The 20,993-nt window shown below is 28.3% G+C and overlaps 7 protein-coding genes across 7 annotated transcripts, besides 1 other annotated feature; 3 read left to right on the plus strand and 4 right to left on the minus strand. All coding sequences in view use genetic code 6, as the record gives it.

Annotated features, from left to right (window-relative positions):
* Positions 1-223: 223 nt before the first annotated feature.
* Positions 224-2,195, minus strand: PTMB.131c (Protein kinase). Its single annotated transcript, XM_001346920.1, has 4 exons — positions 224-1,461; positions 1,489-1,747; positions 1,780-1,996; positions 2,023-2,195. The coding sequence occupies 4 exons, from the start codon at positions 2,193-2,195 to the stop codon at positions 224-226; spliced, it is 1,887 nt and encodes a 628-aa protein (XP_001346956.1).
* A 19-nt stretch (positions 2,196-2,214) lies between these two features.
* PTMB.132 (hypothetical protein) lies at positions 2,215-3,503 on the plus strand. The annotated part of the gene is made up of 4 exons (XM_001346921.1): positions 2,215-2,568; positions 2,595-2,982; positions 3,006-3,337; positions 3,360-3,503. The coding sequence occupies 4 exons, from the start codon at positions 2,215-2,217 to the stop codon at positions 3,501-3,503; spliced, it is 1,218 nt and encodes a 405-aa protein (XP_001346957.1).
* A 574-nt stretch (positions 3,504-4,077) lies between these two features.
* PTMB.133c (Proteasome subunit) lies at positions 4,078-4,860 on the minus strand. The annotated part of the gene is made up of 4 exons (XM_001346922.1): positions 4,078-4,233; positions 4,257-4,433; positions 4,457-4,685; positions 4,712-4,860. 4 exons carry the CDS (start codon positions 4,858-4,860, stop codon positions 4,078-4,080), a joined length of 711 nt encoding a protein of 236 aa, XP_001346958.1.
* Positions 4,861-5,548: 688 nt separating this feature from the next.
* On the plus strand, positions 5,549-6,748 carry PTMB.134 (hypothetical protein). The annotated part of the gene is made up of 4 exons (XM_001346923.1): positions 5,549-5,656; positions 5,686-6,059; positions 6,083-6,571; positions 6,595-6,748. The coding sequence occupies 4 exons, from the start codon at positions 5,549-5,551 to the stop codon at positions 6,746-6,748; spliced, it is 1,125 nt and encodes a 374-aa protein (XP_001346959.1).
* Positions 6,749-6,781: 33 nt separating this feature from the next.
* Positions 6,782-7,465, minus strand: PTMB.135c (hypothetical protein). Its single annotated transcript, XM_001346924.1, has 1 exon — positions 6,782-7,465. One exon carries the CDS (start codon positions 7,463-7,465, stop codon positions 6,782-6,784), a length of 684 nt encoding a protein of 227 aa, XP_001346960.1.
* A 212-nt stretch (positions 7,466-7,677) lies between these two features.
* Positions 7,678-8,711: a sequence feature (inverted repeat).
* A 493-nt stretch (positions 8,712-9,204) lies between these two features.
* On the plus strand, positions 9,205-9,912 carry PTMB.136 (DHHC-type Zn-finger containing protein). The annotated part of the gene is made up of 2 exons (XM_001346925.1): positions 9,205-9,714; positions 9,739-9,912. The coding sequence occupies 2 exons, from the start codon at positions 9,205-9,207 to the stop codon at positions 9,910-9,912; spliced, it is 684 nt and encodes a 227-aa protein (XP_001346961.1).
* Positions 9,913-9,991: 79 nt separating this feature from the next.
* Positions 9,992-20,952, minus strand: PTMB.137c (Extracellular matrix-like protein). Its single annotated transcript, XM_001346926.1, has 5 exons — positions 9,992-20,327; positions 20,354-20,497; positions 20,520-20,623; positions 20,646-20,818; positions 20,841-20,952. 5 exons carry the CDS (start codon positions 20,950-20,952, stop codon positions 9,992-9,994), a joined length of 10,869 nt encoding a protein of 3,622 aa, XP_001346962.1.
* Positions 20,953-20,993: the final 41 nt, after the last annotated feature.

A 20,993-nucleotide genomic window follows, 5' to 3' on the forward strand; every position in this document is an offset into this window, starting at 1 on the left:
GCCTGAATCAGAAGAGGAAGATGAGTCACAATATTATTGAATGTAATATATAGATGATTAATATTAAACATAATTAATTTGAGACATAAATATATTCTAAGGAAAAAAGGAATGTTACTGTTTCAAAAAGCATAATTTAAAATGAGCATTAAATTATTCTCGACTTTTAATAACAATGCCTAAATAATAATTGTATAGATATATATGGGAATGAATAATTTAATCATTCAAAAAATACTTCATATGCTCTCATCACTCTTTAGTACATTGTCTTGTACATGACTTAATCCTCTGAATAGTTTTTTTTCCTTAATTCAAAAAATGCTGTGTAATTCACTAAAGTAGAATCAGTGTGTGAAAATACTGAGTCAAGTGTTAATAAGATGAAAAGATCATCAACAAGAACTAGCGTTGGAAGAACTTTATGAAGTGAATCTAGATTATTTCTAATTTTAACAATTTCTGGGAAGAGCAATCGAGCTAACCCTAAACTTAGATCATAGAGAACTTTAAAAAAATTCTTATTGCACTCGAAATTAGAACTCATAAATTCTTTATTAACATTCAATTTTTAAAATGCTTTTTCATTCATTTATTAAAATTACTATAATTAATCTTATGATGCACTGTAAACATATTGTTAAGTGATATTTAATTCTTTTTCAAGTACTTTTTTAATTTTTTCTCTATCTAATCCTTCAGTTAGGAAATTTTCCCAATCCGTTTCATTTACTCCTATTGGATTATTAATATCCCAACAACAATAATATTTAAAGTTTTTATTAACTTCCATCCATTCCACTAATCCTCTACTGATAATAAGTTCAAATTTATTTAATCCAAATCTTAGTGATTTCAGATGATCTGAAATGTCTACTTTGCTTTTTTCAAAGATTAATTTATTAGCTAAGGCTAATTCATATTCTTTGACTCTTTAAGATAGTAGTCTTAAGAACATACATTTTCCCTTTTCAAAAGTAAGTCTACTAATCAATTTAGAGAAGATTTCTTCATTTTTTCTTTATTTTTCAGCTTAATCGATAACAACATTAGCATTTTCATGGATTCTTTCAATTTCTTATTCAGAATGATCATTCATTTCAAAATCAAAGTCATCAATTTTGGCTTCATTGATATCTACTGAATCATCTTAAGGTTCATGATATTCAAAAATGTTCAATCCCATTTCCTTTAATAATTTATTCTGAAACAAAGGACATGCAAATAAATCGTTCCAATCTATTCTGTCTTCCTCCTTATATCTCATCATCTATACAATAATTTATTATAAAGGCTATGAAACTTGCATACCATTTTTTGGAAACTCAATAAAGTCTCTTTTCATTAGTTCCATTAATTTAATTTCACTCGCATAGAATTCCTTGTATGGATACTTCTTGAAACACATAAAATAGAGAGTAGCTCCTAGACTCCAAATGTCGCATTTGTCTGTATAATCGCCTAAAAGGGATTTGAAAATGTAAATACCTAAAATAACCTAGGGAGCAATAGTAGCTCTGGTTCCTAGATAAGAATGCAATTAAGTCTTTGAGTTGTGTTATTTTGCAAATCCAAAATCGGCTATTTTTAAGACTCCTTTTCGAATAAGTATGTTCTCCGGTTTGACATCTCGATGGATGATTTATTTACTCCTGAGGTATTTAAATCCATTGAGGATTTCTCCAAACTTGTATCTAATCTCTGGCTCAGTGATTTCTTTGTTTTCCTTAATGAATTCAGACAGAGACTAAGATCATTAAGAATTTATTTATACTGTACCTTTTCATTGCAGAGTTCCATAACCATATAAATAACATTTTGTAATTTCTTAACATCATACAGCTTTACGATATTGGGGTGTTTAAGCAATTTTAAAGCGCAAATCTCTTTTCTAACTGCATCCAAAGTCATTTTCTCTCTATCACTCATTAATGCCATATTCTCTGGAAGTTCCATTTTCTTAATGGCACATTCTTTGTCGTTTTCTTTATTCTGTCTGAAAGGGAATTAGACAAAAATTACACTTAGAAATTGAATCCTCGATACACTTTGCCGAATGCGCCCTCCCCAATTACATCGTCTGGATTATAAAAATACTTATCCAATAATATATAGTTTTTTCCATGCAATTCCATGGTCTGTAGTTTTTGGGATTTGCTTTTGGATTTCTCATTACCTGATTATTAATTCGACATTTATATTTTTAACAATCAAATGTATGATCATCCCTAAAGTGGTTTAATGGAAGCCCACTCCTTCAACTTGGATTGTCTCTCCTAAGATATCCATCAAATCAAGCAAACTCTCTAAGGTTGGACGACCATTTTCAGTCAACTGATGGAAATCACAATTGAAACCCATAAGCAGAATCAATACAATGTAAACACATAGTCTCTATTTGTTCAGGCATCACTATTGCAATAGTTAATAACCACTCAACATCGTAGACACAAGCATTCTCAGCCCAAAGACCAAATAAAATTGTCACCCATAAGACCCCACAAAACAGAACCAGATGAAGTAATCAAGCCAGAAAACTTTTCTAAAATATTTAATAACCCCAAGAAGGTAATCATGTAATCACGCTCTCTTAGATTTCCATTATGCAACTTCAAGGGACCCCATTTGATTCAGCATTTGAAAGCATCAACAAAGAACTCGAAGAGCCTTATAGAGAAGACCAGTATCTATCTGTGCCTAAATCTATGCAGATGTCAGTCGATTTAAACAAATAGAAGAAGAATCAGCAACTTGAATTGCAGCAACCCCAAAGTGCCAAGAACAATTATGAAAACAAACAATTCGCTTTCAATGCCAAAGTTATGCGTTCCTAAGATATTAAAGCCAACAAAGAGAATCATCAACATCACTTATCCATGAACAGGCCTGATTCCAAACGAATTCTAGACTAACCCCAATTATCAACGGTTGTTGAAGAAAACTAATCACCCTGCATGAGTCCGTATGAAAATAATTTCAGATGTAACTATGCATTTCTAAACCAGATTCCATTGCCTAATCTCATAGATAATATGAACAATGCAGCACTGCCAAAACATCCCAAAATAGTCAAAGACCACTTAATTATTTCCAACAATAACCTATGCAATCAGACAACAATAGGTCTTCCTCAAAGTCTTGTTATGGCAATCAATAGACTCAAGTCCTTTCAAATAATACCAACTTGGTCAATCAATAATAGTAGGCTCAATAACAAACATCTTCACAAAACCCATTCTTAAACAACCTTAATAATGCAAGCACTAAAAATGTTAAATAAGTTCCCACATCAACTACTAACCTTCCATTTAAATAGTAATTTGAAATTATGAATCAAGTAAGTTATATTAAATAATTAGATTTCAAATTAAAGAGCTAAAAGTTACAGTGAGTAAAATTGCAAGAAATAGTTGAGTAAACGTTGTTTAGACATTGATCTCTTAGATAAATAATATGAGACTAGTTAGGAATTAATTTGGAAAGCTTAAAAGACAAAAAAATGATTACTATTCTATAATGTAAATTTAATAATTTTAATCTTTTTATATAAATATATAAATATATAGATATAGCCTCACTTAAATCTATTCCCTTTTAATCTTTGTAGATAATTTCAAGATACCATACTTATTACACTATATATAGTATTATAATAGTACATAAATACAGATTCTATTAATTTATTAGGTATGTGAATAATATTTAATAAATATCATTATAAAACAATATTAATTATAATTATTAACAATAATGCCTGTGCCTAATAGTTCATATCCAATACCCTTAAGAACAGTTCTCAAAATAGCTCCAGTTTGTATGGTGCTTACAACCCTTGGAACCTTGTTGCCAGTTTGCTTATACGACATTCTTTATCACTCACATGAAAGAATCGATAAATTCTTTTGGAGATCAAGCAGATTTGAGCGCTTTATTAGATGTAGAGACATGAAATTGCGTACATTTTGGTATGAAGCAATGGATTGGTAACCCACTGGCAGAGAAAGCTTTATTTCTACTAGACCATAAGTAGCAGACCCATGAGAGGAGTGAATATTAAAAATCATATAATAATAATGTTCATTATGTGTGTAATTTCTCATTAGCCCTTGATTTGAATCCATTAAAGTCCCATTTGGTTTCCACTCTTTCAGGCTCCTCAATGTGAGCACCTTATGCATCAACATATGCCAATTGAATTACATCATGAGCTCTGCAATCCCTGCAGAATAAGACCTATCAATAGAATCAAATAGTACTTTAAAGCATTCTCTAATTACTTATTTGGCCTAATCAAGAGTACAATTTTCATTCCAATAATTACTAATGATGGCTTTACAGAAGTAGCTTGCGAATCCAGTTGTAATGAAGTTTGATTCTAAATATGTACCATAGATATCCACGAGTGATAAGTATCTTTCCCCATTATGAAATCCCTAAATTTTTGAGTAATTAATACAGCTATGACATTCTGTAAATATAATGGGTTAATTTTGCATCTTTTTTTATAGGACAATCTTGCTAAGAAATTTCCATAATCTTTAGGTGAAGGATGAACACCATCATCGTATTATAAGGCTGATCTATCAATTTTTGCTAATTCCTTCACCACTTGTTAGAAATCAGAAAATTCACCACTGGATGCATAAATTGTGTTTTTGGATATTTATGCAATCTTTTTTACATTTCTAAAATCATTATTCTCATTTCATACTTGAATGCAGCCATACTTCCATAACTACAAAGAGTATCTGTCCCAACAATTACTCCTCCATTGTAAACCAATGCAATAACACTACCTCCTGTTACAACAGGGGATGTTGTATGTTGCTATTCACCTGAGATTTCGGAATTGAAAATCATGATGTATATATTTAAATAATTAATACTGATGTTGCATAATTTAATAAATGAAAAATCAATTTCCTAAGGCCTTAACCTTATTTATCTGATTGGCAGGATCAAAGAATATCATCATAATATTCTGAGAATCAATCTATAGTTGTTATCTTACATTTAATTCTGGTAATGTTAAATAGAAACATATATATATCTTTAAAAAATCTATTTATTATTTATCTCTTAACTCAAAGATAAAAATCTGTTTTTATTGCAATATATCATATAACTCATATAAATTCAGTTGTTTTTAAACATAACCCAAGGCTAGATTACTTTTATATTATATTTTTTCAAATATTAGGGTTAATAGTATATGATATATTGGAGAATGTAAAATAGTAATACTCAAATATTTTCTAGGAAGTTCCTTATTGTGCTACTTCTTTATTAATATTTCATACTATTCTGACTTAATCTTTCCAATACTTAATTGACTTATGTGTATGGGATCATTTACTAGTTTAAAGTATATTACTTATATATAAATAGTTGTATGCTATTGATTTATAAATTTTGGGAAATATAGTTTGGAAATAGTTATGTTGAGATCTTCAAGATATTGTCATTTTTTATCAAGGGAATATTGGGGGAATATCATATTTGATTTAACAGTTTCTTAAATTTTTAATAATTTTAATATTTATTTAAAATGGACTAGACTCACAAATCAATAATTACGGAGATCTTGCCCAATACTAAGAGAACTCTTGAGAGGAGATAGAAGTAATTGGAAGAGGAGCAGAAGAAGAAAAGAGAAGTAAGATTAGAATTTATATAATTATCTAGTAAGAGACACAACAAAAAGAGTAAGCAGAGAAGCAAAAGAAATTCTAATAATATTTGATTGAATAAGAAAGAATTAAGAAATAGGAGGAAGATCGAAAAAAAGAAGAAGAAAAAAGAAGTTAAGAAGAAATATAATAGATGAATACATTAAAGGGTGAGTATGGTAATATGATGATTGATCTGGCTACTGGAGATTCTAAATTAGATTACACTATTTCAGGATTAGATCTGAGACCAACTTAAATTAGAGTTTTAGTGAAGGTTACAGAAAATAATAATACATTAAAAGGATTATCAATGAGTAGGAAACGTATAGCTGATGAAGAAGGATAAGAGATAGCGGCGAGTTTAGAAAAGAATATGGTCTTAGAAAGGTTGATCTCATAATCTATATTAGATTAGAACTGGAAGGGAACAATCTTGGGCCAAAGACTTTAGTTGCCATTTCAAAATTATTAGAATTCAATAAATCTATTCGTGTTATTGATTTAGAAAGCAATAATTTAACTAATCACGACAAAGATAGGAACACTTACGATTATAGTGGAATATATGCTATATGTGAAGCTCTTGAAAAAAATGATACTCTCTTGTAATTAAATCTATGTAACTGCAAACTCGATGAAAAATGCGGTGAAGCTCTGGCCAATGCTTTAAGAGATAACACAAGTTTGATTTGTTTAGATATCACTGAAAATCCAAAGATGAATCTAAATGATGTTAGAAAGTGCTAAGAATATTTGATTAGAAATAAAAAGATATACGATGATGAGCGTTACAGAGAATTCCAAGAAAGGCAAAGAATTAGAAATGAAGATTAAACTTCCACTATTCAAATGCAAGATAAGGAAAAGGCTATTACAGCTTAAGAGGGTATTGAATAAAGGTATTTTCATTTTTAATTTCTAGAATGAATGCCAGAAGACTGGAGTTGGAGTAACACTGGAAAGAGGAGTTGGAGAAGGAGGCAAAATTGAAAGAAAAAACTGTGCACAATTTAATGAAACAAGCTAAACTACTTGGTAAAAAGAAAGGCAAAGGTGGAGGTGCAAAAAAAAAGTGATAAATATAAATAAATTATTATTTAGTCATTTATTCACATTATTGAATTCAAATAGGACTTGAATGATTTTTAAGTTTCAATAAGAGAGTTCAAGTTTTATTTGATTTTGCTGGATTTATTTTATAAGCTTTTTTTAGCCTAAAATTATGGATTTTCTTAGAGAATTTCTTCATAATCTTTATTCAATTTGTTAAATTCAACCTAATAGAACTATTGATGAGTCTCTAACAAACTCATAGCATTTTATAATAAATTAAGGACTGGATCATTGACTTACTTTGAAGGCGAACATTTCTATTAAACCATCTTTTATAATATATTTTTGATAGTTTTAGTATGTATTGACTTTGAATCACTCATACTCTTTTAATTTATACATGAGTTTGGCATTACTAGTACATTATCCTCGATACAAGTGTCCTGAATATCAAGTGATTTGTGATGGAAATGAAAGGTTCTGCTAGCAGGAATGTGAATTACAGATCGAGTCTTAGATTTACGATGCATTTTCACATAATCAACTAAATGTTTTATTTGATTATTTCTGTGTTGTCTTGCATCTATTTAAGAATCTTTTAAGGTTTATGAATATTTCTCAAGAAAAGTCAATTTAGAGCTAACAAATTCCAAACTTATTTATGTAAGTTAATCTAGCATTGCCATTATCTATTCGAAGTACATTCTATATTCATCATCTAGTTATGTTATTGAAGCCATTGTGTAATCGTTAAGTAAATTTAATTATTTTATTTTAGAATTTTTCTCACTATTTATTTATGTTTTTCACTTAAACATTTTTAAAGAAAATCTTAGTTGCTAAAGAAAAATGGTTTATTTACGAATGTTTGGAATGAAAAAATTTAAAGAATAAAGTTAAGATAAAATATTTGCAGAAATATATAATAGTATATATGTAGTTTCTTGATGAAAATAAAAGGAAGTTTGTGTTATTTATTTATTATAAATGAAAAATTTAAGTTGAATTTATAAACTATAATTATCAGAATAAAGAAACTAAAATTTAATTTCTTAGTTCATTAAATTACACATTTTAGCGATTATATCTAGAATGGAATAACCAAGTGCAAAAATGAAGGCCTATTTTGATTTACAATTTCTCACTTTTATCTAATTTTAAAAATGTTCTTTGATAAAAATAAAATAATACTTATCTTAATCTTGAAGTTCTTAATAAAATTATTCTAAAATATTATCATTAAAATAAGTAATCTTTTCTTACATAAAATGGTTCATTAAATCTCCAAATTACAATGGAGATGAATTTGAATTGATATTATGATTGTTAAATATATAATTTCGAAAGCTCAATAAGAAATAGGCTGTTTCTTATAAAAATCTTAAATTAAGTGTGTAAGATAATTCTTTAATGAAGAGACAAATAGTTTCATCGCATCCTATTTTAATAAGATCATTTTCAGTCTCACAATTGTATTCATTTCTAAATAAAACCTAAGCAAATGTAGTCATAAAAGGATCATCTTCATTTCTATTGCTTAATTTACTTTCAATAAAATCAAATACTAATTTAATCTTATTTTATAAATCATTGCTAATAGACTCATATTTTATTTATACTTTTAAATCATATCTGCTTCTGCTTAAAGAATTTATTTATATTTATCTCCAACCAAATCAAGTAAAAAATCATCTATCGATTGCTTAGCCTCTATTTAAACTTTTAAAAAAAAAGGTGGTTATTCTATAGCTTGATGAGTGTTTAACTAGATATTATTGAATCTTACTTCATCTCTTCTAGGTCTTCCTCTGCTTCCCTACCCTTAGGGTCTCTACATTCCTTTAATATATTCCTATCCATGTTTTGATTTGATGTGAGTGTATAAAGCTGGATAACTTAAATATTCCTTTCCACATCCATCATATGTACATTTAAAGTCACCTTGTAATTCTCCCCTTCTAGATCTTCTTCTCTTTGCCTATTCATTATTAGACATTTAAATAAAATATATATTAATTAAAAAAAATATTAGCAAATACATATATGGATTTATTCATAATTATTTACTTTTATTCATACCACCATTTTAATTCTACTATTAGATTAGAGACCAGTTTCATGCATTTCTTCTTCTATAGAACAAATAGTTTGCTATAACTTAAGTTAGCTCTATTTTAAGAAAGCATGATTCCTAGATAGACTATGACGGTTAACATTTTCATTTTTAGATCCTATGCATTATATATTTATTAAATTTATATTCATATAAATATATATTTAAATAATAATGATTGCCGAAGCGATGCCTGAGGTATTTAAGAAATACTTTCCAATAATTCTAGCCTGTTTAGTACTATTCATATACTTTACATTTATTTACTTTGTTTTTATATAAGTTTCACGATGTATTTAAGAATATTATTCATCATTAGAAACCCCTATAGAATGGATATATGTATGTATAGGTACATTTAGCATTATGATGTTATTCTGGGCACTATATAGAACATGGACAATTGATCCAGGATTTATTCCTAAACATACATTAGTAGATTATGATGAAACAAGGCAAAGAGATTATTGTTTGTAGTGCAGAATAAAGAGACCTGAAAGATCTCACCATTGTTCTAAATGTAAAAGATGTGTATTAAATATGGATCATCATTGTGTTTGGACAGCTAATTGCATAGGTCTATACAACAGGAAGTTTTTCCTACTTATTTTATTCTGGGGTTCTGTTGGTATGTTTTAAGCCACTTTGCTTGGAATAACTAACATATATGCCCTTTGGAATAGGATTTGGGTCTATGATTCATTGGATTTTAATAAAGTCAAGGCTGGATTCATATTTTTATTGACATTCTCACAATTCCTAAATGGCTTTGGCTTATATTATTTTTTTTGGAATAATTTCAAATTGATTGCCATTAACATTTGCACACTTGATTAGATGATTTTAGAAATCGAAGCTACAACTAAAAGAAAATATGTAAGAATTAAATCTAAGTTATAGCATACCGATTTAACTATTTATAATTTAGGATTTTGGTATAACTTTTATTTTTATTTTGGCAAAAATCCATTACTTTGGTTTATACCTGTTGGAAGACCCCTAGGTGATGGGTATAATTGGGATAAGAGGGTCAGTTCAAGAGAGATGTCAGAGAATGCTATATAAATAGAATGATAATTGATTAGTATTTATGTTCTCAATTTTAATATCATTAATATTAGGAATCAAAATATATATAATGTAGTGCGAATTTTCATTTAATACTTGACATGGCCTACTTAAATTCTTATATTTTTTTCTTAATCAATTTTTTCTTTGTCTCTCCTAAGTACTTATTGGTGAAAAATATTATGACATCTAAAAACAAAAAGTCAATCAGGTTAGATATTGTGTAAGAGAGTATCTAAGAATTACAATAAAAAGATACTAATTCAGTTTGATCGCTTATCCAAAAGTATAAATACAAGCCTATGATAAAAGTACTGATTGCAAAAACGAACAATATCATTTTTACTAAATTTAAGGTCAAAATGGATTTCATATATTCAAAATATTTGAATTGTTTCTAAAAATTGAATTTTATATCTTACCTTCCAGAACTCTTAGTTTATTCTACTTATAATTATGGTTGCTAACAAAATGTAAATTTAAATATCATATGAGATGTGAAAAATTGAGAGAATCTCGCCTACTATAAATTAGATATTCCATTTAAGAATTATAAATTGTACATTCTGAAAACGACTAAAATAAAACTTACTCTTAAATATTATACCAGTAAGAAAATGGTAATTCTATTTAAATAAAATTTAAGTACCCAAAAATAATTGACACTAAATTTGTTTTTCTCCTTTTCATGGATATTTTGTTCTGTTTCTTTTACAAAATCATTTTCAGGATAGATTCTATTTTGATCAATTGGAGATGGTTGTTAGTTGTTAAACATCATTCTTATGCTTTAAAATTTTCTTAACTTTATAACTATTCCAAACTTATTAGATTTTGTTAGTTACTAGATTTCTCCATATTGTGATTTGTAAATAACCAAAGCCAGTAAACTCAATTAAAAAAAATAAAAGATAAAAATAAAATTTGGCAATTTTAGATATTAAGGAATACTACCCTAATAGAGATATTGATAGTCATTGCAAATTGTAACTGGTTCAATTTTACTACAAATACAAAAATATGAACTATTGATTATGGATAAATAACAATTATCTTTGGTCCATTCATAAGTTTTAGGGTTTCGACTTATACAAACCAAGTTTGTAGTATCATTTCGAATTTCAAATTTGTATGTAATAGGCGTAGAAATCTCAATGTTTTAATATCTATTTTACTATCTTATCATATAATCATAGAGTGGGTACATTTAGTTGGGATATGGGTAATAGCCGTCATATGAATAAAAATTACTAATATAGACTGCTTGTACAATATCATAGTAATCTAGGCTAACATCTTATTGGAGAAATCTATGAGAACTTAAATTTTATATATTAACGGATCTCTAAATGACTAGGTTTAAAGTACTCATAGATATTTCAAACTTTTCATTGGGTAATAATGCAAGAAAAGATAAATCAATGATGTGAAGGAAAAAATCATTTAAATGATGCATTATTTGATAGTTACTTGAATTAGAAATAGACAAAGCTATATTCCAAATAAATTCAGTACTCAAAATTGCATTCCTCATATCCAATTTACTTAAAATTTATCTAGTATCTATTTAAGAATAAGAAAATTGATTAGTTTATTAGTACTAAATGTTGATTGAATATTAATTTATCTGTTCCATTCTGCTATTTAGATTGATGATATAATTCATTAAGACCTTTAGACATTTGTCGATGCTGGTTTTTGAGATTATGTCTGTGTATTATTAAAAGTAAAGGACTGCCTAACTGTATAATTTAAATTATTCATTATTTGTTACATCTTTTACAACCAATGCTTAAATGCTTTTGAAAATCAGATGATTAAAATTCTCAAATTAGGTTTTATTACCACTACAATCCTTAAAATAGTAACCTGGTGGACAAAGGCATTTTTAATCCACACAAGTGCCAACACCTGAGCATTGCTTTAAACAAACTTACTTATCTTCTTCGTTAATTAAAGATATCATAGTGTGTATACTCTGTAAATTTGAAAAATTGACTAAATTACCAAGATCTTAAAATAGCGAATCCATTTCATAGGTTCTCCTTTAAACTGTAACTTCTGTCCATTGAAATATTTGTGCGCCTTAATTAGATTCAATTTGGCATACAATCCAAATTGGATTATCAGAAATTCCGTTTGGAATCTAAAATTAACCTGAAGTGTTTTAGGAGTTAAAAATCAAAGGAATGCCATTTAAAAGAGATTTAGCATTCAAATCATTTTAAAAAGTTTAGTACTCCACATAATAATAGACACTAGCTATTTAATCACTATTTATAATATCAATAGTATAATTGAAATAATCTAAAGACTATCCAACTTTAGGTTCAATAGAGAATTTAAAAGTATTAGGTATTTCATTTATTTTAAATCCAAAGGAGTCACTTCCAGGAACTAAATAGATGTAAATTGGATGCTTAGAATCCTCTGTAATTTCAGCCATTCTAAATTTCAAAGAAGCATCAGTTATCTTAATTTATTTAAGGACTTTGTGATTTTAAATTATAAAAGCGTATGTTTGAGATTGCTTTAGTAAAATAGTAATTTCACTGTTCAAATTTACATAATCTGTTGGTTAATTACTATTTATTACGAACTCTTCTTCTATATTTAAATCTAATTACACAATTAACTATTCTTTAATAGTCCATCTGTTATCTTTAGAGGCTCTAACATAAAAAACAAGTGTTGAATTTTGAGTTTCAGTCTAAATATTAATGATTCTTCTTGATGCAAACTCAAGTATTTTATTTTCTTCGCTTTTGCATGGTTAAAGATCATGTAAATTAGTGCATAACCATTAATATTATATGCCTTTGGTACTCATAATTTCATCCTAAATGTTTTTATCAAAGGCTCTTGCATTAATTTGGTCATCTTAACCAATAAACCTGTTTTTCTGTAGCAAAGATACTTCTATTGGTTTAGATTTTAAAATTAGAACTTCTTGTATGATGTAGCTTTGAGTTTTGGCAATAAAGAGTAAATGTACTTACTTAGGTAAAAATGTTTCATCTAAAGGAATTTTACGGATAGAATTTATTGGCTATTTCAAAGAAATGTATATTTGATCTTACACTGATGAATCTGTTATGTCAATTTATACATTTTAGTCGCCTTCTATGTCTGAAAAAGTAATGTGACAATCAAAGATGTAAATGTTGGCAGTCAAAGGTTAGTAAGTAAGATAGACATAAGGTGTTTGAGTGGGAATGGTATTGAAAGAAAATGTAGTGTAATTAACTCTTTAAAATATATTGATGTATTTTGCTGTAATTAGATATCTTAAATTGGGTTATAAGGTGTTAATGGGTATAATAATCTCATTCTTTTAGGTGGCCAAAAATGAGTCCATTGATAAATAGTAATCCTCATTTTCTATTGGATGTAACTACCAAGAGATTACTGTTTATATTTTAAAGGCTGTTCCTGATATCAAAATTTATCTGATTTCAATTTATTTGCAACTACTAACATATTACGGGACATCAAATAAAATATATGGTTTAATGAATCGATTAGGTGCTAGCAATTTATTTTCTATGAATTATTTTATATACTCTTAAGCACAAATTCCTTAATCTACATCTCTATAAAAAGACTATTTAAATTCCAATGAGTCTCCTATCTTAATTGTTGAATATGGAGATAATTATATATGTACTGAATTTCTATTCCAAGCTAAGTAGCAAGTAGAATTCTATCCAAAGACATTTGAATTATCAAACCATAAAGAACAATCTGAAGGTTAAAATGGATTAATTAAATTGACTGATACTAAATAGCCAAAATATACAACTATTTCATTAAGATCATCTGAGTAATATATTTTAACCTTTGCGACTTCACATGATATACACCATTCATCGTTTAGTTTTCTATCACAATTGCATTTTGGAATCTAAAGATTATTTCTGCAAATCTAGCAATTATCCTATGATATGCATTCATCACATGGGCATTTCTGGCAATCTTCATATAATTCATCATCATAATAACCTTTCAAACAAGAACAATCAATAGAGTTTCTATTACCTCCTCTGCATTTAACACATTAAGTTGAATTTATACAACTTAAACATTTATGTAGACATTTTTCGCATTTTTACTAATTTTTATAATAACCGTTAGGACATTCTCCTAAACAATATCCATTTTCATTTAAGTTGAATAACGCTGCACAATTAATACAATTATTGTTCCCATATGTATAACATCCATTGCATTCTATTGAACATGGCAAACATCCATTTTTATCTTAATATTATTAATGATCACATTGTAAAACACACGTATAATTGTCAAGATCATGTAAATAGTCACTAGGACACTAAAATAAACATTAATTTTAGTAGGTATATGTGGTTGAAGGACATTCATTAGAACATTTGTTCTCAATAGGATTAGAATAGGATTAATCTGGACAAGATTCCAAACATTAATTTTAGAATAGATAATATCCCATTTTACATGAGTAACAAACAATTTGATTTGAACAACTCAAACATTAATAAGGGCATTATTCACATATGAAATTGTTTGAACCATAATAGCCATTAGGACATTATATAGCGCAAATAGATTCAAATTAATATGTATTAATAGGACAATTTTAATAGCATATATTTTAGAATAGGAATGTCTCACAAGATTCAACACACTTTTTAGTTTTCAAGTCTTTGATAGATGTACATTGTTAATCACATTGGTTATCTTCTAGAAAATAATTGGTATCACATTCTGTACAGTAGTTCAATTCATTACAAGCCAGACATTCGAGTTTACAATGCTAACAAATGGCATTTCCATAATAACCCTTAGGGCATTATTCTAAACACATGTTTTAATGTGTAATCAAATTGCAAGTAGCTAGACAAGTGTGATTCATAATATATGTGTTAGGAGGACACTCAGACAAACAAATCCGATTGACAGTATCTTCATATGGTAATGATAATGGACAATGAAGGACACACTCACCATTAAATAGGTAATAAAGATTGCTACATTTTAGACATTCAGATTCACTCAAGCACACATCGCATCTCTCAGGACAATCAAAACAAAAATTATTATATTACACAGTTTTTATTGGACAATCTAATAGACAATTTTACTAATATTCGTAAGTATCATTAGGACATTGTGAGTAGCAATGATCTAGATATTAATATTCTTAATTTGTGCATAATTCTACACATTCATGTTTGATATCGTTGTACATAATTAAACAAAGTGAATCACAAATGCCATCATTTAGATAAGATCCAACTTTACATTTAATACAACCAAAAGAATTACACTCCAAACAATTATTGGAGCAATTGAAACACTCAGTATTTTATTAATAAGTTTGAGATGGACAAATATCCACACACTGTTTATCATATAAGAAATGATTACACTTTTAAACACATTAATTTTGTTCTAAGTATTAATCACTTTTACACTAAAACACACACTTCTGGTTTAGAGAATCATAAAGGTAAGGACATGTCTATGTACATATTTGATTATTATCTAAATAATAACCTTAAGTACATGAATAACATTCATCATTATTTGGACCAAAACAAGCTGAGCATTATATGTGACAATCAATACATTGTTGATCTTATTAAAATGTCGAAGCAGGACAACTTTAAATGCATTTAGACTTATAATGAAATTAAATTGGATCTGATGGACAGTTTTCAACACACTGATTTTCAAATTCAAATAAATCTGGATTGCAAGCTTCAACACAAATTAAATTCTTTCTATCAGTTTTTTTGAGATTACATATTGGATAACACCAATTGTCTTCTAAAAATAAGCCTGCCTTACACTTTGAACAAAATGTTATTGATTAACATTCAGTGCATTCAAAAGGACACTATCTACAAAAGGAATTCTCATTGTAGAAACCAGTTGGACAAGATTGAACACATTAATCATCTAATTTAACGATACAATCAAATAGGCAAAATCTTCTATTATAGGATTCCTAATGATATAACCCCAATGGACATTTAGTAACACAACTTCTTGAAATTGGATCCATATATAAATATTAGTTGGAGCAATAATTTACGCAAGAATCCTGTTCTAGGTAAAAATTAATCGAACATTCAGAACAAGAATTAGATGATGTACACTTAGTGCATTTTGGATCGCATAAAAAGCATTTTCCGTTATCTAAGTAAAAGCCATCTTGTATTTTAGTAAGACATTCTTATTCACAAACAAATTAACCAAGAGAACATTGGAGAACGCATTATTTGTAATCTCTTATAATAAATTTAGATCCACAATTATCAACACAAGCTTTATCATCTTGGTCATAATAATTATCACATGTTTGTTAGCATGAGTGATCATTTAAGTAAAATCCATCTATACAAGAATAGCATTCTGAAAAGGTTGGTCCAAAACAAGTTAAACATTATAAATTACAATTTTGACAAGTATCGTTGTCTAAATACGTAAATTTAGGACATTGCTTCAAACAATTCTATCCATATTGAAAATAACCTGAATCACATTGAAGTTAACAATTTACATTTTAGATTACTAAATTAACAGGACAAGCAGCTTTACATTAATGATCGATTAGATCATAAAAGGAAGGGCAAGTTAGTTCACAAGTTTGGCCATTGAGAAAATAAGGAGATTCACATTCTAAACAATTTCCATTATTAGGTCCATAACATTCTTTACAAATTGAATCACAAGGATAACAATCTCGATCTAATAAATAGGATTTAGAAAGGCAGTTGTCAACACATTATTTTTTATTCGCAATTTCGTATCTCTATAAAAAGGAAGGACAAGAATCAAAGCAAAGCTTCTTAGGTAAATATAAAAATGATGAACATAATGCTACACATGTTTAATCTTAAATATTTCCATAAGGAATCTGATCTGGACAATCTAAGTAACAGGTTGTCTCATATAAATAATACCCTATATCGCATTTATTACATTGTGTTACATCTCTTCCAAAACAAACTGAACAAGGAGATGCACAGCTAATGCAGGCTAAACCATCTTGATAGGTCTAAGATGGACAAGAGGAAACACAAATATTAGAATAGTAATATTCTGGACATGTTTCCTTACATCCATAGTGACCATTAGTTAATTATTATAAAAATGAATCTATGGGACAGAATTAAACACATCTTCGATTGATCAAATCTTCAATGACATTAGGTTCTATTAAACAAGAGTCACTGCATAAAGTTTCTTGATCTATGAAATACCCAGCAACACAACTCAAACATTCACTCTAACTACTTCCAAAACAAGTAGCACAGCCAGTATAACATTCTTAACAAATTTTGGATCCTACTTCATTAAATGTACCAATGGGACATGCAACTGTATAACAAGCATTTTTTTATAAGTATCTGTATGAAATGGTCTAGCAATAATCAACACAATATCCATCTTCAGAAAATCCAGATGAGCATGAAGCAACACACTATTTATTCACTACATCTTTTAAGGGAGCTTCATCTGGACATTCCATAAAACAACTAGTTCCATATTTAAATGCAGTAGGAATACATTCTTAACAATTTGATGAAGAAGAGGAACTACATATTGTACAAAGGGATGAGCAGAGTTCACAATATTAATAATCAGTTCTTTGCAAACAAAATGTCTCTATAGGTTATTGAGTATAACATTCATCTCTAAATTAGAATGTCTCAAATAAACATGTTAGTCCACATACGGTTATTTAATGGTTTAAGATTAATGACATACCTGAAGATTGCTTTGATTCAAGGGGACATTCTTCCACACATCTCCAGTTTATTTAATCATACTTAAGACTCCCACAATCTTGTACACATTCATTACTTAGTAAATAGGAATTCTAATAACAAGCCAGACAATCATTAGAATTTGGACCTTAACATTATTTGCATTAAGAATGGCAATCTTCACATTAGTAGTTGATACAGAATGCAGAAACACCAGAAATATTTTCATAACATTGTCCTCTCCATACATATAAATAAGTAGCATATAATTATCCACACTATTCAACACAAGCATATAAGTTGTTTGTAGAATCTGCAATTGTGTATCCTGAAGAACATTCTGTTTCACAATGCCAATTCATATAGTTTTTGAAACTTTATCCACAAGTTGTTAAACAGGTTGATCCTTTTAAAAATAACAAAGGTTAGCATTAAGTACAAATATAAGACTGATCTATACAAGTTGCACAAGAGACTAAACATGGTTTACATAAAAGAGATTATAGATTACCATAATATCCATCGTCACATGGATACACACATCTTGTATTGTCATTCTAATGGAGGAAAGACTAGTATATTTAATCGGCTTCTATTTCCCCACATTTCCTTTAAAAGCATTCTGCTATTTAGTAACCAAACAAGTCATCATTCCAAAATGTAAGTTCATCCGGGTTGCATTAATCCTTACAACTGGAGAGAGACTTTGTTTTTAGAGCGAATCTTGGGAAACAACTGATTTTGCATACATCATTTTCAAATGGATATTTATTAATGCAAGTTTTGCATATGGTATTATTTTAACAAGAATTGCATAATTAAGGACAGTATTTCCAAGAATACAGTGTTGTACTGACTCCTTCTATCTCAATTATTTTACTCTCTAAAAAGTATTCACTGACAGAGCTAACACTTTTACATATTCCATCTTGAGCTTAGTATCCATCATAACAAGATTGTACACATATGTCACCCTATGTTAATAAATTTGATGGACATTTTAATTCACATTTCCAAATCTTAGAATTATGGTAGATAAATAGATTGTCTCTTTCTTCAGAACAATTTTACAAGCACATCCCAAGATAAGGAGTAAAATACATCCCTTCATAACAACCTAAACATTATCTATAAGTTGTTCCAAAACAATATTTGCATGAAGGATGGCAAATCAATGGCTAATTTGGAGCATATTTAGAGGCTAATAGGGGTCTGCAACCTACAGACTTACCCACTTCCTTTTAACTACCAGATAGACAAGTGTATCCAAGGTCTATTTCATCAGCTTGACAATCAGGAGTTAGCGAACAAACTAAATCAGGTTCTTTTCCTCCATCTACTGGACAAGGGTGATTGAATATATACTTATATGGACAATCCTTAACACATTTATTTATGTAATTGAATCTGTCTGCTTTGTTTTTAAAACATGTTGATACACAAATCTTCAATTCTGTTAAGTAATATGAATCCTTACACTCAAAACATAGTCCTGAATAATAAGAATATTTGCATGACAGAACCTAACTACCAGCACATTCATATTTTGTATTATATAAGTTAGAACTACACAATCGTGCTCGTTATACAGATGTGAGTATTTAACTTTTTACAATGTCAGTTGTCTAACATAATACTACATCTTTTCCTGAGCATGGATAAATAGATACTCTATTCAACTATGTTTATATTTGACATATTCCTTAAGAAAGAATTGCATTTTTATCACATTCAACACAATTGCCTCCACTTTATCTCAAACATAATGCTATTGGAATTGGTTTACAATATCCATTCTCTAATTTATATCCTGCAGGACATTCATAAATGTTAATATCATCTAATGGATCTTATTCTTTGCAATAATGTGTCTATGATTTGCAGAATGCACAATATAGTCCTGCAAATAGTTTACAGTCTCCTGAGGATTCAGAGATGCCATATCCATTAAAAATCCTTAAATCTTGAATATCAATCACCTCTTAACCTCTACTTTCCAATAATAATGGGCCAATTAATAAACTTTTATACCATTTGAAATTGTAAATTTATTACAAATATACCATCTAATCATCAATGTAGATCTTCATCATCTTTACAGAATTGGTTGCCTTAAAGTATTGATTTCTCGATATTTCTAATATCCCTATCGTAATATGTTTCCATTAATTGGGACTCAAATCCCCAATGTTTATTTAATTATCGTTTTAGTATACCATAAAAGCATAGTTTTAATTAACACCAAATCCTAGACTTATTAGTTTTATAAATTCATCAGTAAATGAAATTAGCTTAAAATTTGACACTATTTATTAAGGCTTCATCCAAAATATAATACTAAATGAATCCATTTTATCCTAAAAGTCATACAGAATTCTAGTATCTTTATAAATGTTTAAACCTATAATCCCACTATATTCAATATTAGTTTGCTATCTCAGTTTTACATTGATAAATTAAGAATCAATAATTAATCCTTCACTCTAGTATGGCTTCAGAGAATACTTCAAGTCTATTTAATCCTAAACATATATTTCCTTGTCCATTGTTGCCCATCCATTGATATATTCAAAATTAGCGACATACACACAGGCTTTGTAGTCTTCTATTTTTTGAAATAATTATTCATTTGTTATCCTAGAATGTACACCAAATCTAAAATTTAACCTATAATTTAAATTGCTATTACATACTTTTATGATGGCAACGCATCCAAAACCTATTGGAGTTGATAATTGTAAGTGCTAAAAAGTTTTAAATTCAAAAATGCATCCCCACTCGTCTAATCTATTGAGATCAAAAGATAATTCCAGTACCCTATAAAAAAATCCTTTTATCTCTAATATTATTTATATTTACTAATCCACCAGTATGCTCATCACTTCTGGATTGACTTTTTCATTTAAAACATACAATGAATAATTTGATGACTCAAGATTAAAGTAAACCATCAGATTAATATACTATGATAGTAAATGCCATTACAGAATCAATATCGTAACCATCTAAAAAGGCGAACAGTATTTGTTTACCTGGTAATCTCATTTTTGAATAGACCATAAACCACAAGCGAAAGGTAATTTTATCCAAGTTAGTATTTTAACCATAATTGGAAAGTTTTTCGTAAAAATACTATGAGCCTATAAATCCATTATCACCTAGATAATATTAATTTAATACCTTTATCGAGTTATTTGCAGTTCATCTTTTTTGAGGCTGGGCCTTGAAGAATTAATTTATATTGAGTTACTGCTAACCAAAATAAGAGAGTAATGCTGATTAAATTAATCATTATCAAAATTAATCTAAAATAATCAAAATTTGAAGAATTTA

Source organism: Paramecium tetraurelia, assembly GCF_000141845.1.
Source record: "Paramecium tetraurelia macronuclear, complete genome".
Taxonomy (NCBI): Eukaryota; Ciliophora; class Oligohymenophorea; order Peniculida; family Parameciidae; genus Paramecium; species Paramecium tetraurelia.